The sequence below is a fragment of the Chaetodon auriga genome, chromosome 19, assembly GCF_051107435.1.
Source record: "Chaetodon auriga isolate fChaAug3 chromosome 19, fChaAug3.hap1, whole genome shotgun sequence".
Classification (NCBI taxonomy): Eukaryota; Metazoa; Chordata; class Actinopteri; order Chaetodontiformes; family Chaetodontidae; genus Chaetodon; species Chaetodon auriga.
Genome location: NC_135092.1, coordinates 14,604,561 through 14,627,811, shown reverse-complemented (window position 1 = coordinate 14,627,811; position 23,251 = coordinate 14,604,561). Strand labels below are relative to the sequence as shown.

At 42.5% G+C, this 23,251-nt stretch overlaps 1 protein-coding gene across 1 annotated transcript in view; it reads right to left on the bottom strand.

Annotated features, from left to right (window-relative positions):
• Positions 1–17,240, bottom strand: part of pappaa (pregnancy-associated plasma protein A, pappalysin 1a) — an 86,030-nt gene extending 68,790 nt beyond the window's left edge. The window contains exons 1-4 of the mRNA XM_076758736.1: positions 16,302–17,240; positions 9,564–10,668; positions 872–1,017; positions 275–568 (exon numbers count right to left, since the gene is read on the bottom strand). Of these exons, the coding sequence (XP_076614851.1) occupies positions 275–568; positions 872–1,017; positions 9,564–10,668; positions 16,302–16,692 (1,936 nt within the window). The 5' untranslated portion in view covers positions 16,693–17,240. The remainder of the gene's footprint in view (positions 1–274; positions 569–871; positions 1,018–9,563; positions 10,669–16,301) is intronic.
• Between the last annotated feature and the right edge of the window lie 6,011 nt (positions 17,241–23,251).

The window sequence follows — 23,251 nt, the reverse complement described above, 5'->3', positions numbered from 1 at the left end:
CATCCCATAAATAAAATGAACCACCAGCGCATATTTAGTAGTGTCTTTCCATTTAACTACGACAACAGAAAATGTTTAATTTTGGCACAAAAGGAGCAACATGAAAAGATATGCCCCCCACTAGGTTTTTCCCATGAAATGCAGCTGCTAAATTCCACACCTGTCTCAGTATGCACACACACTCAACAGACTCCTCTATGGCGATCTCTGTGAGGCAGTGTTTGCAGGTTAGAGGTATAACCGTAATGTTTTGCTCAGAGAAGCAGCATCTCACCTGCATAACTCATGTAGTTGTTAAACGGCGTGTGCGTGAAATGCCGACAGCCACAGGTTTCGTTGCCAGGTTCAGGATCCTGGCAGCCTTTGTATTTGGGAGTGGGGTTGGTGTCCGCACACAGATCTCCAGTCTCCATTGAGGGCTCAGTCTCCAAACATGCATCATTGCACGACTCGATCTCTGATATACCACGGAACACGTGATAAAGCCCAAGACTGTGACCGATCTCATGGACCATGGTGTCAGTGTGACCAAATGTTCCATAGAAGGAAGGGTTCAACACAATTCCACCTGAGAATATATATGAGAAGACACACACACACAATGTAAACACTGCAGTGTGCACACAACGCAAAAGCCTATTCTTTGTGTGGAGTAAAGAAATCATGGAAGTGTAGTAAGATTCAAACAATGCATTATTAATGGGCCTCCTCAGCTTCATTATCACCTTCTTCCCTCTTAGAGCTGTGATGAAACTGCTTGAGGCTTGAACTGTAATTACTCAAAATCAACAATCTGGGCTGCCAAAGAAGGGATGTGTGCATGTGAGTGTGCATGCATGCACGTATGCATGTGTGTTTATTTGTTTTCTACCCAAATGTGTGAGGGCCTCCTTGTCCCAGGGCCAAGTGGCAACCCCCGCCAGATCTTCATCAGAAGAATTGGCGAAGAAGACATTCAGGTGAGTCGAGCCATCCAAATGCAGAATCTCTTTCAGCTCTTTCACATCCAAATAGGCTCTGGAAAATTTGAAAAAAAACAAAAAAAAAACAAGGGAAAAATAGAGTATTTCACATTAAGTTAATAGCGCGCAGTGAGGATAGTCTCTTCCAAGAGAATGCAGATTTCACCAAGGCAAATTGTTACAAATAACAACAGTGTTCCTGGCCAGAGAGAGTTTATGTGGTGTTATCTTTCATGAAAACAGAGCTCGGAATTAGGTCCCTGTTGAATTTAAATATTTCGTTAAAGCGTATTGGCAATTGCAATGGCCCTTAAACCAAGAGAATGAAGGCTGAATAGGAAAACTTGACCCTGTGAGGTTGGAGCCAGTTGGCGTTTTAACCAACAAGCCCAAATAAATAAAGACTTTCAACATACAAACGAACCACAAACCATCTTGTAGTTTGATAATCCCACAACAATCTATGTTTTAGTTTATTCTGACACAACACAACACCCGCTCACTTGGACAAGACCAACAGATTTGGGGGAATTTTGTGTCTGGAAGGTTCGACACAGTGATTGTGCACCTGCAGTGTGGTTAGAACCGGTGTCGGATAAGGTTAAAGAACTGTGAATATCAGCTTCGACCAAATAATTTCTTCTCATTAAGTTCAATTTCATTGCAGTCCCTGCTCACTTACACTTGTGTAATATAAGGGAGATTGCACACCATGTTGTTGTTGTTGTCTAGGAAGTGCACAAGGCAAATAAACAATACAATACCCCAAATATGCAGCTATGGGCGTAAAGTGCTTTTAGCTGAACTGTCGCTTGTGGAGACACGAAATGCCAAGCCGCAATGTTTTTATGTGCATGGTGATGTCGGATGTTTTCTGTTGGAAGACAGTGAATCATGCTATAACCAGTACAATAAAACATCTTTCCCCATTATTTTGTCTGTTTTTGACGATCCCCTCGAGTGTGCTCCTTCCTCTTTTCGACATACAGCGAGAGATGTCATGGCGAGCCGCAGAAGTACAAAACAGGTGCTGGTGGGAATAAATCCACTGTTTCAGTGAGACTAAAAATAATCTGGGGGTTTTGGACATTTTAATATTGTGACATTGTTTCATGTTTTTTTCATGATCGTACAGACTGAACTGCAGTCTTTTATTTTATTTGAATAGACTCATGAGTCACATAAACAGTGAGTTACTCCTGCTTGGCTGTCTTAAACACATATCATATGAGATATCACATTTTCAAATCTTCACACAAGCCCTAAATACACTGAATAGTGTATTACACTTTATATGACAAGGTGCTAGCATGACAATGAATTACGTGTCCCTGCAGCAGCACCAATTCTACTTTTTTCTTTATTTAGACAGCATCTATAGCATAAAATGTGTTGAAACATTCTTTTCTGGTAGCATTTCAGATCAGCCTCACTCATCCAAATCAGCCTGAGACCTCAATTAATTGCTCAGATATTCTGATGTCTCCTTGTCCATGACATAATGTTTTGTCTTGGCCCTGGGAACACTAACGGCAGCAATAACGACTGCAATCGTTCAACACAATGAGATAGCATTCCAGCAGTGAAACTGTCATTCATTTTATGAACACATCAAACAACTTTTTCTCTATGAGCTTGGCTGGTGGTCCTGGCAAACAGCATCAACAAGCTCAGTCATCTCTTGGAAGAGTCAATAATCTGTTGCATATGCTGAAGTGATCGTTTATTCCTTTCCTTTGGCTGCGGAAGGCTCTGGAAATAGATACGCGATGGATACGAAAACAGGAGTTTATCAGAAACAAAACATGACACTGGCCCTAATATCACAAATTAGATCCTCTTCGGATGTTTTGACCTAGTTTGCTTGACCCACTTGCCCGCCTTATATTTTGTACTCTTATTTTGTAAGTGCTCAGATGTTAAGATTAAGTGCAAAAGCACGGAGGCAAAAACAACATGCCTTTACAGCACCTGGCCCCATACAGCAAGGAGAGTTACTTCCCAGCACAAGAGTACACTACGTGATTTCACTGGTGCTCTTTTTTGGTTAAATGAGTGTTAACATTTAAAATAACACACTGTAATCTCTCATTGGAACAAATAACCTTTGGGCTGTTGCCACTGTTTTGTGAATGGTACCCTGTGTCTTGCCATGTACACATCCCTGGGTCAGTCAGAGTCGTGTTGCATGTGCTGACATAAAAATGGACCTTGATGAAAGAGTTTAGGTGAAAGTGAAGTGGGGTGCTCAGACATGAATATAAATAGTGAAAAGGTGATGGATGGATGAAAACATGAACAGTGTGGGTGGTAAACAAGCTGATAAATAACAGCATTGTATAAATGAGATTAGTCAGTGACAATGCTTTGTCAAATAACAGAGACTGATTGGTCATAGGTACCATGTTATAAGGCTGATTTTCACTCATACTGCATGACCACATATTTTTGTTTACATGAACTCCATATCTGTCCTGATGTTAATGGCGCAGTGTTTAGAATTTATCTCTTACATATATGAGAAACACAAAAGATCCAGCCTGGAAAGGTTTTTGGTCATTTCAGTCGAGATCTTAAGTTGTACGACCAGCCTTTAAAATATAAATACATGTAATCATGCGCTACATCACTTTGTAAGAGAGAATGTCATGCTTTGTTTTTTTAAAGTGCACATCACATTTGTCCCACTTACGTGAAGTCAGGCAAATATAAGGATAAAAGCAAAAATTTCAAAGACTGGTACCTTTGTGAAGTGTGTAATCCTGAAGTGTGCTATTAATATTTACTCTCCCACTCAACAGCTGGGTCTGAATGAAGTGTATTTACATGATGTATTGAGTTGCTGTGAAGTTAAAAGGTGGTGTACAGTTCCACTGGACAAAGACACTTGATTTGATTTCCTTTGCGTACAGGTTAAAGGGGTGAGGTTGTCACTGACAGTACAGCCTGCACACTGGCAAATTGTCACTACTGTGCCTACTGTCATTTAAGAACTTTCTGAAAAAGTGCATTCGGTGAGACTCACTGACATGCACACAGTTGATGATTAACAGCCCGACAACAATAACAGCTCAAAGTACATGAGATCAAATTTGACATCTTGAGATTTCGGCTAAATCATAGTGAACTATTCACTTGCCAAAAGCAGTGCAGCTCTTTATAGGCCAGTTTTTATTCAATGTATAAAATAAATTTCAATTGCTGGTTCTGTTATTTTTATTAGGCCATTTATTCTTTTTGATCATTAGACCATTTTATTTGCTTTCAAAACTCAAAAGTCCACCTGAAGAGTATTTTTTATATGCGTAACATTTTTTCAAAACATTAACGAAGGCCTTAAAATGAGTTCAGCTGCACCAGTGTGGCTCTTTTTTCCTTTTTTGGTTAATAGTTCTATGTTGGGAAAGCAAATGTCTGCATAAAATATTAAAAGTTGAGTGTAAAACCAAGCTGTCTCATAGCGTATGTTCACTGTAGCCTAAAGGAAGCAATTTAAAAGTCAGTAACACTGGTGTTTAGCAGTGTTCTGGAAGAAGTTACACCAGTGAGATAATTCTCCCACTGCGACAAGCCTGCTAAGGTTACCACCAATGCACATTTCATATGCAGCTACACGAAATGTTTCATAACATCTCTACAACCTTTGGACAAGTCTCTTTGCCTCAAATCTCAAGTTGGATAAGGAGCAGCTTAGTGAAGATGCAGTGTTCCCTCAAAACAGACGTTTTGAATAAAGGGTTCAGTGTAGCAAATGCTTTCTTCAAGCCTATGCTGGGTGCACTCACTGGGGCCAGGTCTAAGGAGAGAGCGCAGGAGAACAACTGATATAAGGTCCCTCTTCCTAATAATTTCAGGAATTTCATTATTTCCTTAGAAAATATTTGTCCAGAGTTTTTGGACATGCATGAGGGGGGGAAAAGGTCAGAGGGGTTTGATGCTGAAATGATTGAGTCAGCAGTGAATAACAGCAGCAATTCTACTGTAGGGTCAAACCCTAACTAATCTGAGTTCAACTATTCGAACGCCCTTGGCCCTGTTACAAAAACACAATGTGCATCACATGCTGGGGTTGATGCACGGGGGAACTTTCAGAGCAAGAGCAGACAGTTATAGTATGATCAATTGGAGGAAAAAGGCCCTTTGTGTGTCAGCATGTGCATAAGAGTGGGTGCATGTTTTTCATTTCGCACTGTCTAAAGACCACGTTGGTTACAGTTTGGTGGAGGCTTTGGTTAGCAGCCACTGTCGGAAGTTGCTACCCATTGACTTCTTTGCAAGCGTGTTTGTCATCAGTTTGGGCCTTTCTGTCCATCCACGTCTTACTCAAACCTCCTCACCAGTAACCCTTTACCCCTCTTTACCCCGCCCCTAGTGTTCTCTCTCTCCCTCTCTCACACACCCTTCAACTATTTCCCCATCCCATAGCCGCTGTTCCCCTCTCTTGCCTCTCATCATACATTTTTTCAGCCGAGATGAGCCACTTGGGAAAGACAGGATTTTCCATGCATTTAACCACACTTTTCAGACATGTCCTGGGAAAACAAAACAAAAAAAAAAAAAGCATTCAGAAAGAGAATGAGAAAGAAAAATTGCAGAACAGAGGGAGAGAAAGGTAAGGTGAGAGCAAAAAAAACCTAACATCACCACAGGGCATCTGTTGTAAGGAGATTGAGGGGTGCGCGAGGCAGCTCAAACTGCCATGTTAATGCTTTTATATCTGATACATATTAAATGGGGGATTATGACTTCATCCATTTACACCCATATATAATTCATATAAGTCCATAAATTTGCCTTGTATACATATGTCAGGGGGAGCATAGTGTGAACGCTGGGGTGAGCTGGCATGGCAAAGAGGGTCTCACGGCCAAGAACACTTTTAAACTTGGAGGGGGCCCTCAGCTCTCCTGTCATCAAGTCGGTCAACACCACAGCCCCTAAACCCATCATTCATCTCTGCCTTTATTACTATACTTGCACTCTCCTCTTTAACCTTCCAACCCTGATTATTTTTCCCCTTCCAAAGAAGACACATGCAAAGGAACAGTGTCAACGCTCGGATTCCAGAGGTCCTGACGTGACTCCTCGTTGCTGAGAGTTTGAAAAAGCGGGAGACGTATGGATTGCATGATGGGATGGTGACAATGCTCGCCAACTCTCCCAGTTCCTTTATGAAGTTGGGGCTCTTAAACCAATGTTCTCAATCCTGGCAGAAAAATTGTGAATCTCTGCGAATCTCTGCATTCAGTGCCTTCCTAGACTTCTGAACCACAGTGACCTTGCCGAGGCATTCTCAACTGAATTCCCTGATGTGTCATATTTTTAAAATACCATCTACAGTATCTGGCAACAAATTATCCAATCAGAACCAGATGGAACTGCCCTACCTGCCAACTAGTCCAGATAAAGCCCTCCTTACTCCACTTTGCCCTCAGTCCCCTAGTTACACAGAAAGACTTCTATCAGCCCCCATGAGATCACAGGTGAAACCTTGACAACAGGTGCTTTTATAAGTGCGCTATGGCTTTAAAGGGGAAGTGCAAAGTCCTGGTATTTACGCCCAAGCACTCCATTATGTTTTATGGGACGGGGGCTTAAGGTTTAGACGACCAACTGTAAAACACCCAAGTCAAGGGCCCTGGGGATTAGCTCCCCGCTCTGAGCTAGAATACAGCAGGGAGAGGGAGTGAAGGCAAGAGAAAGAGCGGTCCATCCATTAACCTGCCACAGTGAGAGGTATTGACTCAGGATGGGGAGAGAGACAGAGGCCAAGGGAAAACAGATGACCTATAATAGCCTCTGATAAAGCCAGGCCAGAACTTCATTTCCCAAAAACATATTGACGCCTAAAAATGAAATGGGCCTGATATCCACCTTGCAAAGTTTGTGCATCCATCATGCTTTAGCTTGGGTGGTGTTTCCAAAAAAGCATTTTAATTTCAGGTGCTAACAAAAACCCTCTGACTCTGATGAGTTCTGATATTGTGGGATTGATCTTCCGTCCAGTTGCTTGGATAATGCATTCATCTTTCATTGACAGTCTAACACACATATCAGCTTCTCAAACAACTTATTCAGAGTGCCATTTGCTTTCCGCCTTTCTGCACACATAACGTAAATTCACAGTGTATAAATTACAGCCGCAAATTCAGATGTCCCAAGCTCCAGACGTAAGAATGTTCAGCCTTACAATGCATACTGTCAGATAACATCGAATACCACTAAAACCATAAGAAGTGTCAAAACCAAGGGCTGTGAAAACAATGCAAAATATTTCTCTCAGCCAAATGTGGAGGGAGGGAAAGAGAGGGGATTATTATCAATGGTATTTTCAGAGGAGAGACTGTTGCAGGACCACAGAGCTGCCTGTGTCCTGTGTTAGCCAGATTTTTGAAAACACTACATCTAAGTGGTAACAGGCGCAAACGCTGCAAAAATAAATGCAGGACCTCACAACCATTGTTCCCCTGCATACGCAGTACATTGTTCATCCAGAATTCCATAATTAAGGAGGAATGTCAAACTGTTTGTAGTGCAGCTCTCTGCAAGTCTCTCCAGACATACCATAATCAAAGCAAAATAAGCAGCCACTTGAGGAGATTATATCTATTATTTATTTATTTTTTTTTAAACTGAGAATTCTCTTGTCCTCTTTCTGTCTGTCTCTTTCTCTCTCTAGCTGGTAACCTTCCTTTCATGAGCCCATCCTTCAAATGCCTGCAGGGAGATTCGAACATTGCAATGGCAAGCGTTTTGCCAATGGCTGATGTCTAAATGAAGTAGTTTGCCTTCCACTTGATGAATGAGCTTCTAATGATGACTAAGCTGGAAGGGATGTGGTGGGAATTGAGAAGCGGAAGTCACGGCAAACCCACCTGCTCTTCCCCTCTGATGTTGTCAATTAGATGTCATTATGTAGCTATTTAGCGGTCATTTTAAACAACAGGACAGTGCCAAACAGACAATGCTTCCAGCTTAACTGTGATTGAAAACAGTCTGGTTGCCTTGATTCATGCTATCAGAAAGACCCAAACAATCCCACACACTAGGCCTACTAGTTTTTCTCCCTTTAACTGGTCCTCACATGACAGTGGAAATATTGCCAGACATCTGAATTTTGGTCATTTTTGTCTCTTATTCTGGTTTAGCCATAAAGACCCCCTGCACTGTCCACAAAAATGTCTTAGTCTACCGTGTTGAGTTTCAGTGCACCAAGAAACAAACAATCCTGCTATTGGAGGTCTGGCACAAACCTTGTTACAGCAAATTCCTGAGATTTATTTTCTTTGCCAGCTTTTACTCATCATCTGCTAGCCACAATGAGATTACCACAAAAACAAAAAATTGCATGCATTTGCGAAGGCCTCTGTATTCTCCTTAAGTAGCTGCACGAAACCACATCTCTTGCTTGATGTACAGTACACCTAGGAGATTCTCTACTACTCATATTCATGTGCAAGCGAACTTTATTAGCTGGAAAATCCTTTCAGGCACCCATGTTTAGGGAACCATACCTGCCTCCCCTGGAAACATGTCTTTCAGTGGTTTCCTGGAGAAAGCAGTATGTCTTTGAAAAAAATTCCCATTGCTACAAGCAAAAGTCAAAGTGAACTCTCTTCTGACCTCTAATTGCCCTTATGCTCTGTTTAGAATGTCACTCTTTCCAAACCAACTCCCTCCTCCAATCAAGCCAGTTTAATTAGGACCACTGGGTATAGGAGAGTAGAAGAAGGTGGGGAGAGTTGTTGAAAAATTGATACGAAAATGAGCGGTCTGGCCTGGGCATTTGCTACCAGGAAAGTCATCCGGTTGCGTTTGTTTTGCCCCGCTTAAGTGTGGAACACTGATTGAACCAGGCCAAGGCTAGATTGGACTAGCTGCTCCCAGAGGATTTCCCAGGCCACACAGGCTGGGTGTTATGTTACACTCAGCCTCAGCCCAAATGGTCAGGAAACAGTAGGACTAGACATCAAAACCTCTCTTCAGGGACACATGTATGGAAAGATTTGTTGTTTGATTTACTCTAGGCATGTGAGGCTATGGTGTGGAGTTGGCTTACCAAAATTATTCAATCATGTCAACCAAAAAATGTATCAAATTAAGCAAGGAATGCTGTGGTTGGTAAAAGCTTTTTTGGTGAATTTAAAGGCAGAATGAGGAGGATTTGTCGGTTGTGGTTTGTAAACACAACATTCAAAGTTTGCCCCTCCTCCCCGGCTCGTAGCTTCCTCTTGGACGCGTGCTTACGATCTGGCACCTGGTCGCTACATTTTTAGAGAGTCCCGCCCACACGGCCTCCGCTCTGTTATTGGCTGGGGAGTGCACACCCACTGCCTAAAGGTTGACGCCCAGAAACGCCTCGAACACAGCAAAATAGGAAAATACAGGCAGAGGGCAGGATCTCTGCAGACACAGACACTGCCACACACTTCTAATCGCTTACAAATGATGATTGAAATGACTTTTTGATGAGTTTATGCATTTTTGGGGGGGAAAATCCTACTCGTTATGCCTGTAGGTCTTGTGTTTATTAAACCACTTAAGAGGATTACCAGTGCTGAAACCGTGATAACATGCATAATGTGAAGAAAGGGATCTTACTTGTGTGGAGAAGAGCGGTTGAAGCATGTCTTGGTCACATCCGTCACATTGGGGTTACAGCAGTCGCCAAGATCATAGAAGAAGTTTTCCCAGTTACATTCAGGGTCACATATACCATTCCCCTGTTTGTGCTCAGGGCAGCGGCTCCGATGGCCAGACATGCAGTCGCCTGCATCAAACCCTGTCAGCGGATGGTTGCATTCTGGGTCACATGCATCATCACCAACTTTGCTGATATCACAGTTTGCAAGAATTAACCGATTTCGAAGGGAGGAATTGGTCACGTTGTGAATGCTAAGCTCCCAGGTGATGTTGTATGGGCTAAAGGCATCATTTAGCTGCTGGTGCTGCAGGCTGATCTGGTGATCTGATACAGTCGGCCTCATCCGTGCATCATCCCAAATATTTATGACACGATATCGTACTTTCTTGGGCCGACGGAAGGTCCAAAGGTGGTTGTAGTTTTTGATGACCTCAACATTGTCGCAGACAGTCTGACCACAACTTGGAGGCTCTAGTGTTGTGTCCAGTAATCCCTCAGAATTTCCAACTCCACCACCACCCAGAAACCCTAATCGTCCACCTCCTCCCTGCTCAGGTTGAGGAAAGCTACCATCTTTTACAGTCAACCACTTCCGGCCTGGGTGCTCGAATGTCTCACGAATGACCAGCTGAGGTAGATCTTGGGGGTCTTCGTGGCCCTGCATATCCCTGATAATCTGCCTCTGCCCTCGGGCCTGCCTCCACAGACCCACCCTTTCTACTGACCCCCTGTAATTGTGATTCAGTGCATTCCCCCCAATCATCAGCACTTTGCACTTTTTGGTCAAATGGCTGAAGACATCACCAGATTGCTCCCGACTGACACCCACTTGGGCGCCATTGACAAAGAGCTTCATGTACACACCATCATATGTGACTGCCACATGTGCCCATTGGTTGGGAACATAGCGAGTGTTGGAGTGGATGGAGGTCACTTTGTGGGCACGGTCAGTTTTAAGGGAGAAGAAGAAGCGGGGGTCACGATTCCCATGTTCACTAACCGCCTGGATGCCAAGCAGCCAGCCTCGGTCACTGGAGGCGTAGAAACACTTGTCATATAGACCTGGAGAAAGAATGGAAAAAAAAAGTAAATTAATACATGCCTGCTTGTACTTCCAGACATGAACATGAAAGATTACCAGCAGTAATACAAAGTATAGCTCAGCGGTCACCTGACACTTTCAGTCCACTTTTCAAGAAAAGACATTTTTGAGATCTATTCAAGTTTCATGGATGCAGTCCTTAATGCTAATTTCCTTTCAGTATTTATTGAACAATATGCCAATTTGATTTCAATGTATACATTCTGAACGCTATAGATCACTCTGGAATGTTCTGATGATTCTGAGATTCTGAGATTCAGGAGCTATTTAAAAAATATATATATATATATCTAAAAGTGTGTGTTGTCCTGGAAATTGGGTTGAAGTGCATGTTTAGCAAAGGGAGACCCCCATGGAAATCTCTCTGTATTGGCTTTTCATGAACACTGAGCGCATTTAAAGCCGTTCATGTAAAATGTCCCTTGCCAGTGGGGTAGCCAGAAAAGGCTAGTTTTCTGCTAAAGCCTTGTTTTTGTAGAGGCACCAAAACACCTTTTTCCTGTTTCACTTGGACCGTGTGTGTCAGCTTCAGCATGGTAATGTGTTTTCACTTCTTAGGGGATCTCTGAATGTTAACGGTTTGTTTGTTTAGCGCTTGTTGAGGTACGTGTGTGTAGGCACACAAGTTCATGTCTGTGTGTGTGTGTGTGTGTGTGTGTGTGTGTTCAAGCATGTTCGTGACTATGTGCATATATTCATACGGTCAAGTCAAAGCGTGCAAAGATTCCAAAGCACCTTGACATGCCTCACAAGGTCCATTCTCAGCATGTGACAGTCTGTGTTCGCAGGTGATTCTGGGGAGAGACCAGAACTCCACTCTTGTCACAAGACTACATTCCTGGGATTTGCTGTCAGGGTAGCAGTTCTAGCTATGGGCTTTCTGGCAATTATGTCTATCCACAAAGAGACACTCAATCTGTAACCTGTACACTCAGCCCCATTTATGTATGAAGTGTCCTTTGAAGTTGCTTCTGTGCACTACATGCCTGTAAATACCCTTCATATTTGCCTCTGCTACCTTTACTATGGTCTGAAATTATAAGATGATAATCATAGTGGTGATCACATCTTTTCCTCAATGTACTTGTCCAGTCAGATGTCTTTGTTCCCCATCGATTAGGCTACCTGAGTCTGCAATAAGTGGCTGGCTAATGGTGATTGCACGGACATCCAGCTAACTTTGACCTGTCTCTAATTAGATGCACACTCCAGTATGCATTCATTAACTTGGTATTTCAAGGGACTAATGTTCAAAGAGTGAGGGCTGGGTTCAGCATCAAGGTCAGTCCTTTGGTGGATGACGTTTTCAGGCTTTCCACTACACTGGAAGGAAAAAGCCTTCCATCTGTCAACTAGTGCACTCAAGGCTAAAAGGTGTGCTAAAATGCTCGTAGGGTTCCTAGTGTAAACAGCTGTCATAATTCTGCCATGCTCAATTAATCTAACACACTACACTTTTCCAGACCCTGCACTGCGCCTCCTCTGGCTCACACAAATACACCTACACACACAAGTGCACATACTTATGCAGACATGCATATATACATGCTCATGAACAAATACACACACTCCCACATGTGCAGACAAATTGAAACGCTGAAGTACACATTTGTGTCCTCTCAGGAACACATGCAAGCACGAAGGGATTTGCATGTGCACTCGCCACGGTAGAGAGCTGTTCCTGTCAGGTTCAAAGGCAACCTTCCTTGCACTTGCCATTTGTCTTCTTCCAAGAAAAACACACTCAGGAAAAAAGAATAAGTAGAAAAAAACACACACACACACACACACACACACACACATACACACAAAGAAAAATGTCACAAGGACTTGATAAAAAGCAGGGAGGAAGGGAACAATGAAGACTCCGTTTACTTTTGAGCTGTTCTGGCTCTGAAAGGTCAAAGAAAGGCACTTTTCATAGTCATACTAAAGTGACCGCCGCAGCTATCTCCCTGAGGAGACAATGGAAAATTCCATTGATATTTTAAAAACAAACTTGACGAACATAACAAGGATATTGATTATAAAAATGTCATCACAGCACTTAAAAACACTTGACTTTAAACATTTGACTTGACTGTCAAGTTCCAGACTGAATTAAATCAACTCACTAGTTTAAGTGAGTCACAAATGATCTAACGGCAGCACTTCAACATGTGTCTGAATGTCAGATGACATCAATTAGAATCACTTTTTTTCTGCACTTTAACTTATACTGTGACACTGTCATCACAGAAAGTCTTAAATGTGAGCACATTAATCAGGATCTGGGGTATTCAGCAACACTTTTCCAAACACTCATTAAAGCACAGTGAGGCACTGTCATATCATGACCATGATAATGATTCAAACTAATAAGAAGACTGTGAAGATGTTTCTTGTTGAGGAAACGAGTGCTGAGGGTAAGTGTTACACTCAGTGTTTCAAACTCCAACCACTTGCCAGGTAATTAGTCATGATCTCAAGATTATTCATCTTCCTCTTAGTATCCCAGTTACATTTGACTTTGATGACACAGGAAGCGGATACAGTCTTTATCCATTGGTAAAAAAAGGACCCTCAATGAGCTAAATTTGTTTTTCAGTAAATTTTTGTGTGTGTCATCACACCAGAAGACAGCACAAAAATATATCTGTTATCGGCGCAATCATCTGCCAGCGTCTGCAAATAATTGTCCCCGCCAGGTCATGGAAGAAAGCCTCCGTGCCTCTTGTGATTTATTTTCCTCTTCCTTTGATGCGGGACAACCCAACGTGACCCGGATACAAGGGCTAATAGGGCACAACAAAGTTTGCATAACATTTGGACACAGAACTTGATGTTCTGATTGTGTGCGTGTGGGCATGTGCACATACACGTGTGCGCGTGCCTGTGTGCATGTGTGCGTGTGTGTGTGCGTGTGTGTGTGTGTGTGTGTGTATAAACTCTTACAACGTTTCAAATGCTTTCAAACCTGGGATCAATTCTGACCACATGTAACTGTCACACTCGGGAAATGACAGCACAGGAAACACTTTTTCTTCTAGAAGTCTTGTGCTTCAGTTTAAAGGGCACAAGACAATCCGCACTTGTATTTGATGATGGGTTTGAGCCGTCATTTGTGGTCTACAAAGTAAGAGCCATTGATCCCTGAACATTCTCTTTTCACCCAAAGGTGGTCCTGCTCTACCTCGCCAAGGAATTCTTATAAAAAAAAAATACTCCACTTGAACAACTCAAGTTCATCATATCGTCAAATCAGAGTATACAAGTGCAAATTTAATACTCTGTAACTTCAAGTTTCTCCTTTATATTTCTCAGCCATTGTTGCTAGATGAAGATATCCACATAATTATAAGAACTGTGTGTGCGCAAGATACAAACAAATCACCAGGGCTGGCCAAGGATGCAAAAGTACCAGACCACTTCAGAGCTTCCAGTTTTCATTTTTCAAGCAGAGACTGTGCTCACAGTGCGATGATTCCCCACCTACTGCACAGAAAACAACCACATACAGTAAGTCAACATGTGGCAAAATGATGAATTGAAATGTGGATGAAAGAAAAGCAAAGAACAAATGAAAAAGAAAGAGAGGGAGAAAGAGAAACTGCGGTGGTCAAAACAACACAGTAAAAAAAAAAAAAAAAAAAAAAAAAAAACAGCTGCTGCTGCAAACAACACTGTGCTGGGATCAAAACAAGGGGATGGAGCATTTCTAGAGGCAGTGGGATTTCTGAGGCCTGAATTGGATTTAAAAGATTAGGCTTTATTGAATTTGTTTGGTCATCATATTTGTGCTCTTTTGGTCCCACTGATGTGAGCACAATGGGAGTAAATCTTAAAAATGAACACACAAGATTATGCATGAGTAGTAATCTCTATCAGGCAGAAGCCAGTACAAGATGGGAAGGGGGGACAACAACAACACCTGTACAAAATACTCTGATCCACATCTGCAAAGGCTCTAATGATCATTTTCTATTAAGATTGAGTCCAATCTTCAGGACTTCATTCAACCCTACCATCACTGCGGTGGTCATTATTTGTGTTGTTGCACTGGACTGCATTATACTGTACAGATGTTCGTGTTATTGTGTCCATCCTTTGTAAATCTAAGAGTCGCTCAGGTCACAACAGACCCTTTCACCCCCCCTCTTCCTCAGTTTGAGACTCTTACAAGGGATTGGTTTTGCAGAGCATGTGCCTGCCAACTGGCTAGCACTACCTAAAAGTGTACTGTATCTCAATACACACACATAAATGATTATTTATGTGTGGTGGTGGCGGTGGTGGTGGGGCAGGCAGTTGTTTTGAGGGATCCAGACAGACAGAAAATAAAGGAGCATGTAAATTTACTCATATGGTTTCGTACAGTCACCAAATGTGCAGACTGGCATACAGGAGGCTGAGGAGTTCAATTCAGTTCAGTTCAGTTCAAAGGCAGCCATCTGCACAAGTACTGTGGCAGGCAATGAGTTGTGTATGCAACGCTCCCTATCGGCAAGGAAAAGAAACAAAAAAAAAAAAAAAAAAACTGTCCTATACTGTAATGCACAAAAGCGCCATTGGTCAAAACAGATGATGCAGAACAGTTTTAACACCTTTCTGGTGCCCCTTTACGCATGGCTGCAGAGCTGGCAGGGCAAAAAGGAGTGCGCACAACAAGTGACAACTACTAAGTGCCAAGCTTTCCTCCTCCGACAGGGATCTGCTCAAGTGTCTGGTGTCCTCCTCTGCGCAGTCAGTGGACAGAGATGCATCATCACTATCTGATTGTGCCTTAAATTAGAAACTCGCCGAATAACCCGTGATTTCGCACAGTGGTCTCCGTTTTGGAGAGGCTGTGCAAGACACCACCGGTGAAAGCACACTGCACAAACACAAGCAGGACATTTTTGGGGCAGGAAGGGAAACCCTGGATCTCTCAGTCCTGTCCCGTAAGTCCGGTAGCCAATCCAAAGGTGTCGGTTTTTTTGGGGGGGACACTCAAGCTTTGCGGCTTCAGCTGCGTGCCTTGAGCGCCTTACGCATGCAACACATCTCTCCCGCTTTGTGCCTAACGTGACGTGCTCGCTCACAAAGTTTTGGCCATTACATCATAGTTTTAAAATAGCCAAGTCGGTTGAGAGAAATTACATTTTACGCACAGTGACATCAGCTGCCGGTCAAATGATGCGGTAGCTTGTATCTGCTGCCCGTACTCCTCAATTAGATTTTATGATCGTAACCCGCAGAAATCAGCATTCCAAAGTGGAAAAACGAGAGGAAAATGATTATTTTGGGGTGAAATAAAATCATATTGCAGCGATTTTCTCTCTGTAAGGTGGCCAACTTAAATATGATCAAAATCTTCAGTGACCCGATGCTTGCACTACCTAAAATATCCGCTATACTTTTCAGAGCATTACATCATTGTCTAGTCTGATAGATGAACTCATTTTCAACTCGCTGAAACTGCATGTTGCTTTGTTAGATAGACTACGTGACACTGGGATAAAATATTGCACATATGCATGTTTACTTCTCATTTTGCAATTTAACTCGCGTTGGAGTTTCACTAATAGAAGGAGTTGGGTTGACGATTGGATGGAGGATGTGTAGACTATCCTACCTGCAATCACTGTGGGTGATCGTTGACCTCCCTCCGGTTTGATCCACATCTCCAGGGTGAAATTTCCTCTGGGTATCTCCACGCCGGGCTTCAGCCGTAGCTGGTCTCCCCTGCCGGTAAAATAGACAGCTTTCCCCCGGTCTGGAGAGTTTTCCTCCGCCTGAGAGGAGCGCCGACGCTGGCGAAGCACCCGTCGCTCCAAGCCGGGCAAAGACCGTTTGCCCCGGGGCAGACGTGTGGCACAAGCCCCTGGGATGGTGGCTTTCGCCTCCCTAATGCGCACCAACTCCCTCTTGGATCTCCCCTTTCTCCGGACTGTCCCGCACTCTGATCCAAAACACAAGATGAGAATCACCAGGCAAGACACCCAGGGAGATGTCCAAAGTTTCATTTTTCGGGATAGGAAATGGCAAAAAAATATTTAAAATAAGAGGAAAAAAATAAAAGAAACAACGGAATAACTAGAAAAAAATGTATGTCCACAATGTTCTCCTCTTTGGAATCCTCTCGAGTTTTTCCCTCTGTCTTTTTTTACAGCGGTAGAATGTCAAACCGTAGAAACTGTCTAAATAAACCCATAAAGCTATGCTGTTTTTCCCTCTTTATAATGCTAAGCCACGACCCCCTCTCTTAAGCAAAACTACTCTGGAGACATTCAGGGGACACAGGAATATTTGATTCATGTATGTGTTCCACGGTGCCTTTTCAATGGGTCCCATTTAGCCAAAGGGATGACTAATAAGTAATCAATCAAGAGGGGGGTCCGGCCGATGCCCCCCTCATCCCCTTTGGACGGTAGGAGTTACTCGCAGAAATCCACAGTTGTCCGCCAAGCTCCTGTCACACCTTTTTGTTGTTTCCTTATCCTACCCGTAAAACAGCATGAGAAATGGCACATATTAGATTCCAAAGAAAAGTGACAACAAACCGACCTCTCATATTTATTACAGGAAACAAGAGGTAAATTGTGATCAAAAATGGAATCCAAACTTCCCTTTGCCTGTGTGCCTGTACAAAAGTTGAAATGCACTATAGTATCTGGTAAGGCGAATGAGAGAAAGAGGGACAGAGAGCTGCAGAAGTAAGCATCGCGGTCCTCATTGATTGCCTGGAGCAGAGACACTTGGAGGAGTCGGAGCTCGTCGTCCGCTTTAGAGGCAGTTTCCCTCTCAAGTCTTTTTAAGAACAACTCATGTTTCAAATGTTCCGGGGCTGTGTTGTTTCTTTCTTTCTTTTCTTTTTTTCTTTCTTTCTTTTTTTTTTTTTTTTCAAAGTGGGAAGTCACACAGGTAGGCAACTCTCACTCACGGTAATTCCCTCCATGGCACATAGTGATAGGATGGTGTTTACGGAGTTTGAAAGGCGTATATGTATCCCTCTAGCGGTTACAATTTAAACAATCCAACACTTCCACCAAGTCCACAACACAGGACCATAAGCAAGCAGTGTGAGAACATGGGAGAATTATTCCAGTCCTTGTTGCTTTTTGTTGAAATCCATCCTGAAAGCTGTGTTTTAAAGTTTATTTCATATTCAGACTCTTAGATGATGACACTGGCCCTCCTATAGATATGCATTCAAGCTGTGCAATGGAAATATTTAAAATCTACTGTGAAATAAACTATATATATTGTGCCAAATATGACTGAGAGTTCAATGCTTTTATTCTGTAATGTTTGAAAATAATATTTGCAATCCATAGAAATCAATATATACCATGTGTTTTTGTGTAGTTAAAGCTACCAGAAGGCTACTCACAGACTTTTTGGAAAGTCTTGGATTTTAATTTTGGTAAAGTGTGATGTATTCTGTAAAGGGACACCAAAGCGCCCCGTCAAAGTCATGTTTCCCATTAATGTCTTTTCAAAATAAAGTAAGCGGTAGATCACAGAGGTAATGGGGGAGCAATGACAAAGCCTTAGCACTTCTTACCTTAATTTTATGGATCAAATGTCCTCTCTTCTTTCTGTTTGAAAGACAAACTTTGTTTGTAATCACAAAATGGCAATGAGTGCACTGATATGCATATTTTCTGCATGTTATTTATTTAGTTTTGCTAATCTGCTCAACTCACTTAACTCCTATTTAAGTTTAGTCCAATTTACTACAACCACACAGTGATTGTTAAAGGGATCTGAAAAAGAAAAATGTGAGGGATTTGTAAGTTTCAGCTTGACTCACACATCCGAATGTTTACTGACCCGTCACTTGAGATGGATGTGAGTTTCAAAACCACACTCTCGACGAAGGCTTATGAGCCTTTGAGAGCAGTGACGAAGCCTCCGTGAGCCTCGGCCGCTGAGTGAGATGCAAACGATCTTTTGGCCGATGTTGCTGTTACTGAGAGAGTATTTTGACGCGGAGAAGACCCTTAATGGCTTTCCATAGAAACCGTCAGCTGGAATGTCAGTGTCTCCTCTCTGTTCTCCCACGGTTGTTTGTTGTAAATGTGTGTTTAGACAGCCAAAACTTGCCACCTACCATAAAGAGAAGAGAGAACAAACATTAAATATTTGCTTTCTTTTTCATATGGTGTTGCGACTTTGGGCCACATATTTCCTTTTGTGTCTCGGGCAGGGGGATATGACATATTGAAAGGTGTTTGACCTTGAAAGTAGCTGGGAGCGGAGTTTCACATGGACCACACGTTTAAATCTTGTCAAAGGAGGGAGTGGATAACTCTGTGTGTCCACACGGTCGCATGACAGATTGTTAACACACATTTTCCTTTCAGATCTGGTTGTGTGGCAACACTTCCATCTCTTTGAAAGAGTTTTTGTTTGGGTCCTCGTCTCAAAGTTTGCTGATTTAGCCGAGATTGCTTGCTTTTGATGCACACTTTGTGCTAAAATGCAGGCTCCCCCCCCCCCCCCAATTGGCCTATATTTTTTCAACCAGCAAGGGTCACAGGCTTAAATGTAATTTAGTGTTGCAATGTGCTGCAAGAGGCTTTTCATAAAACGTACTTGATATCAGAAGTTAACGCTGAGGGAAAGTGGAAATGCAAGCCCACTACGGTGCCAAAGTATCATGACAGAAGGTGAAAGACTTCTCCAGTCCTGTAATTACATTCTTCACCTAAGAACAGACTGTCACTCCTGCTCTCTGTAAAGGAACATGAGTGCTGAAGATAGAAAAGATGACCTAATGTCTTACAGTCAGCATCCGTTCAGATTGGTACACTATGTACAGACTGAAGGCGGGGGGGGGGGGGGGACCCTTTGAAACATGCTCACATAAAGGTCATTCACCATCCCTCCGTTATGCAAGGAGATTGAGCTGAATTGTTTTAATATAGTCTTGCACCCACCACCCAACCCCTCAGGGCACGGACCAATCGACCTGCACAGAGTTCAAACTGTGTGCCTCCTCGGCTCTGCCATTTGCCAGCGAGAGAGCGTCACACTATCTCTCCTTTTCAAAACAGGCTGATTCCCAGTTATTCCTGGATTTGATGGCCAGGAAGACAACATCCCATCTTAACCCAATGACCTGTGACGGTTCATGTCACGGAGCCCCTGTGCAATGCTGCAAATCCCACTGCAAATCTGAGTCAGTGCGTAAAGTAGAACCCGCTGCATGGCTTTCAGAGAGGCATGATGCTGAGATCAGTCAGGGGTCGGCAGTGAATAAAACACAGCTGGACGATCACGAACCTCTGACACTGTCGAATCAGGAAAAGGAAAAAACCAAAAACAAGAAACCCCCAATTATCTGAGTCAGATTATCTGAGCTTTTTGTCATGCAGTTGTCTCTAATGTCCAAACCCGAACATCTATCCTCACATGTAAAATAAAAGCCATGTGGTGTGGACTGATCTTTGCCCATGTTTACTATTTACACAGTAAACTGCACTAAGTGGAATATAAAGAGTTGTAGCAGTAAATGACATTGTTAGGATTATCCACATCATTATCTGAATGCATGCAAACATTTTTGGGGCTTTTTCTCTGTCTCTCTTGCCACTCACTTCTGACCCAGAGAGATGACATCTGTGCGGTCTGAAAGTAACAGCTTGGTGATTTGAGTAAAATTTGAGCACGTTGTATGAACACGGAGCTCAGTCGGTGAATAATCCAAAAGCGTTTAACTTTTGTTTTTGATCGACTATGACGTGTTAAGAAAAGAAACTAAATTAACTTCGTCTAGAGCACGTAGAGCGAAAGCATCCTCAAACTTTATCTGGCACTCCACTTTGCACTACGGTGATGCAGGCAGCCATTGCGGTGTCCCTATCACTTCTGTTTAGAGAAAAGTGGTTGCAGTAATGTACAATAATCCCACTACGTCATCCAAGCAACTGTGGAGCAGTGCGAGTGGAATAGGAAAAAAACATTGTCCTATAATCCATTAATGCACCCAGCTTAATCTGTGACTGTGGCTGTTCGTAAGTGCAAACCTAAATGCTTTTGCCTTTTTGTGTGTGTGCGTGCGTGTGTGTGTGTCTGTGTGAGATCTGGAGAGTAAAGTGATATACACTCGAGTGTCAACAATGTTAACACGTTAAAGAATAATGCAGATTAGGTTGACAGTAAATATGGGGGAATTCTGAATGGTTGGGAGATGTGAAAGGAAAATAAAAGCGGTGATTTCATAATAGAGGCTATAACCTTGGCTCTTTCTGAATAAAATGCCTTTACAGAATACCCATTAAAGCCCTTAAGAGTATAATCCTGCACTACCTACAAACTCATACCAGGTCGAATTTTCAGTGATTTCATGAAAACTGTCACGCAGGCAGTTTCTGGTAAAAAAAAAAAAAAAGAAAAAGAAAAAAGAAAAAAAGAAAAAGAAAAAGAAAAGAAAGAAAGCACTTCTCAATACGTGCTGACGGAGCTGGAGGTGTTGTTTGTTACTTTTAACCAGAATATCGCAAAGATTACAGAAAATGTATACATTCGCGCAAATCGGGTTTAATCTTTTCTAATGCTTATGACAGCTGTCATTTATATGCGCTTAGCATGGAAGGGCAGCCAGTTCAGGACGGTGGCATTCTATATGTGAACACTGGGAAATAGAGCTCGCCATTGTGTTACGGCTTGAGAATCAAAACATAATCCGAGTATTGTCCGAGTGGTGTGTGAAATACTCACAGCAGAGAGTAGTCAGATTACTGTCCGCTGTGATGCAGGAAATCAACAAAATGTCACGTTTTATTGATGAAAACTGAGATGCTAATTATTCCATCTTAACAGATGTGAGTTAGTGAACCCTACACAGCAGATAGCAGTAAGTCAGATAGTAGATCCTCGTGGATCACAGGGAACGTGAAGTTAACTCAAAGCACGTGGTTGTGTCCTACTTTAATCATCTCTCCTAAGTGCATTTGTATTGCCGTGCTATGATATATTACATTCCAGCCTTTTTTTTCTATATGTCATCCCAATCCCACCCCCCAACTTCTTCCTTTATCCAAGTGCTACATCATTTATTAGTCATAGCTTCCAGCTGTAGAGCAACAGAAAGTAAGAGGATGTGACTATGTTGTATCTCTGCCTCTAGCTGTTCTCACCGCAGAGAGTCCTGTCTTTATATACCCCAGTCAGGCTACATCTGTCCACTTATCTGCACCTTCAAGGCAGATTTTCACTGTCAAACTACAAATGTTTCTGAGAGCAAAAGGCAGTTTTCTCCTAGTCGCCACAATTTTAGTGAACAGCAACATTTTAAGGCCACAAAAACATCACATTTTAACAGACCAAGCCCTGATATAAGTGGTGGTATGTGCCTGGGTAGTGTACACACTGCCACCTGCAAACAAAACACCACCTTACATAACTTTTGTCATCTTGTAGCACGAAATATACACTTTTTCAAGTAAATGGCCGTCAGCAGCACCCGATTCCGTTATATAACAGCTCATGAAGGCGAACTGAGGCGACATGTATCATTCCATGCAAACTTTCCAGTCAGACCCACTAAGACAGAGGAACAAGGAGACAATTGAAACTGCAACTTATTTCTCCAAAGTTTTCTGTCCACACTTGCATTTTTGATCATTGTCTAAATATCTGGTGTCCACAGCATAATGCAAAAAAATGCCAGTTATTTTCTTCTTCATTGTATTTCTGTTGAATATTGGTTGACAAACAATGGCATGATACTTCACCACCAGCATCTGGTAAGCTGTGTGGTTGAATGGGTAGATTTCTTTGACAAACTCTGCTGCTGATGTGCATCGCTTAGCCCGAGCTGGTAAAGCTCAATCCTGTAGCAGCTGCCTTTGTGACTCTGAGTGTGTTGTGACTTTTCTGTCGTCAGACTACGTGTTAGCATGGAGTATAGAAATGCATAATAGATGTACATGTGGCGGAAAGTTGATATCTTTCTGTTTCTGGCAAGTGGAAGTGCACTGGCCACGTTGGTCCCATCCACACTGCAATGCAAGACTGGCATGTTCAAATTTATCCGCTTTGCAGAGCCAAAACACACACACACACACACACACACACACACACACACACACACACACAATAATACTTTGGTCAAACTTATTCAAAATTTTTTAAAACAGCAGCCCTTAGAATCACACTGCTTAGCTTTTTCTACCTCAGCCTTGACACACAATGAGACAATCCAGTCCACTGAGTAAGATGCACAAGTCCATTGCCTCTCCAGTCGAAGCATGGCTAAATAATATGGACCATTCAGGACATTAATGTAACACAAAACTGCTTCTTTTCGTGCCAAACTTCCTGCACTGTTCAGCCTCTTTGAGCAGATCAGTTATTTCAAAAAGTGAAAAAGATATATAAAATAGTTTAACAGGAGTCCTGGGTCTTTAACTCCCAAAGTAAGAACTGAATATTTCAGGGGGGCACTTCAGGAAATACAGAACCACGCTGAACATCACATCACTGTCTACATATGTAAATGTGCATGAGGAGTGTGTTCCTCATCATCTTCACATCCTGGATTTTAGCCTCTGTTGTGAGCTGTGTGGTAAACAA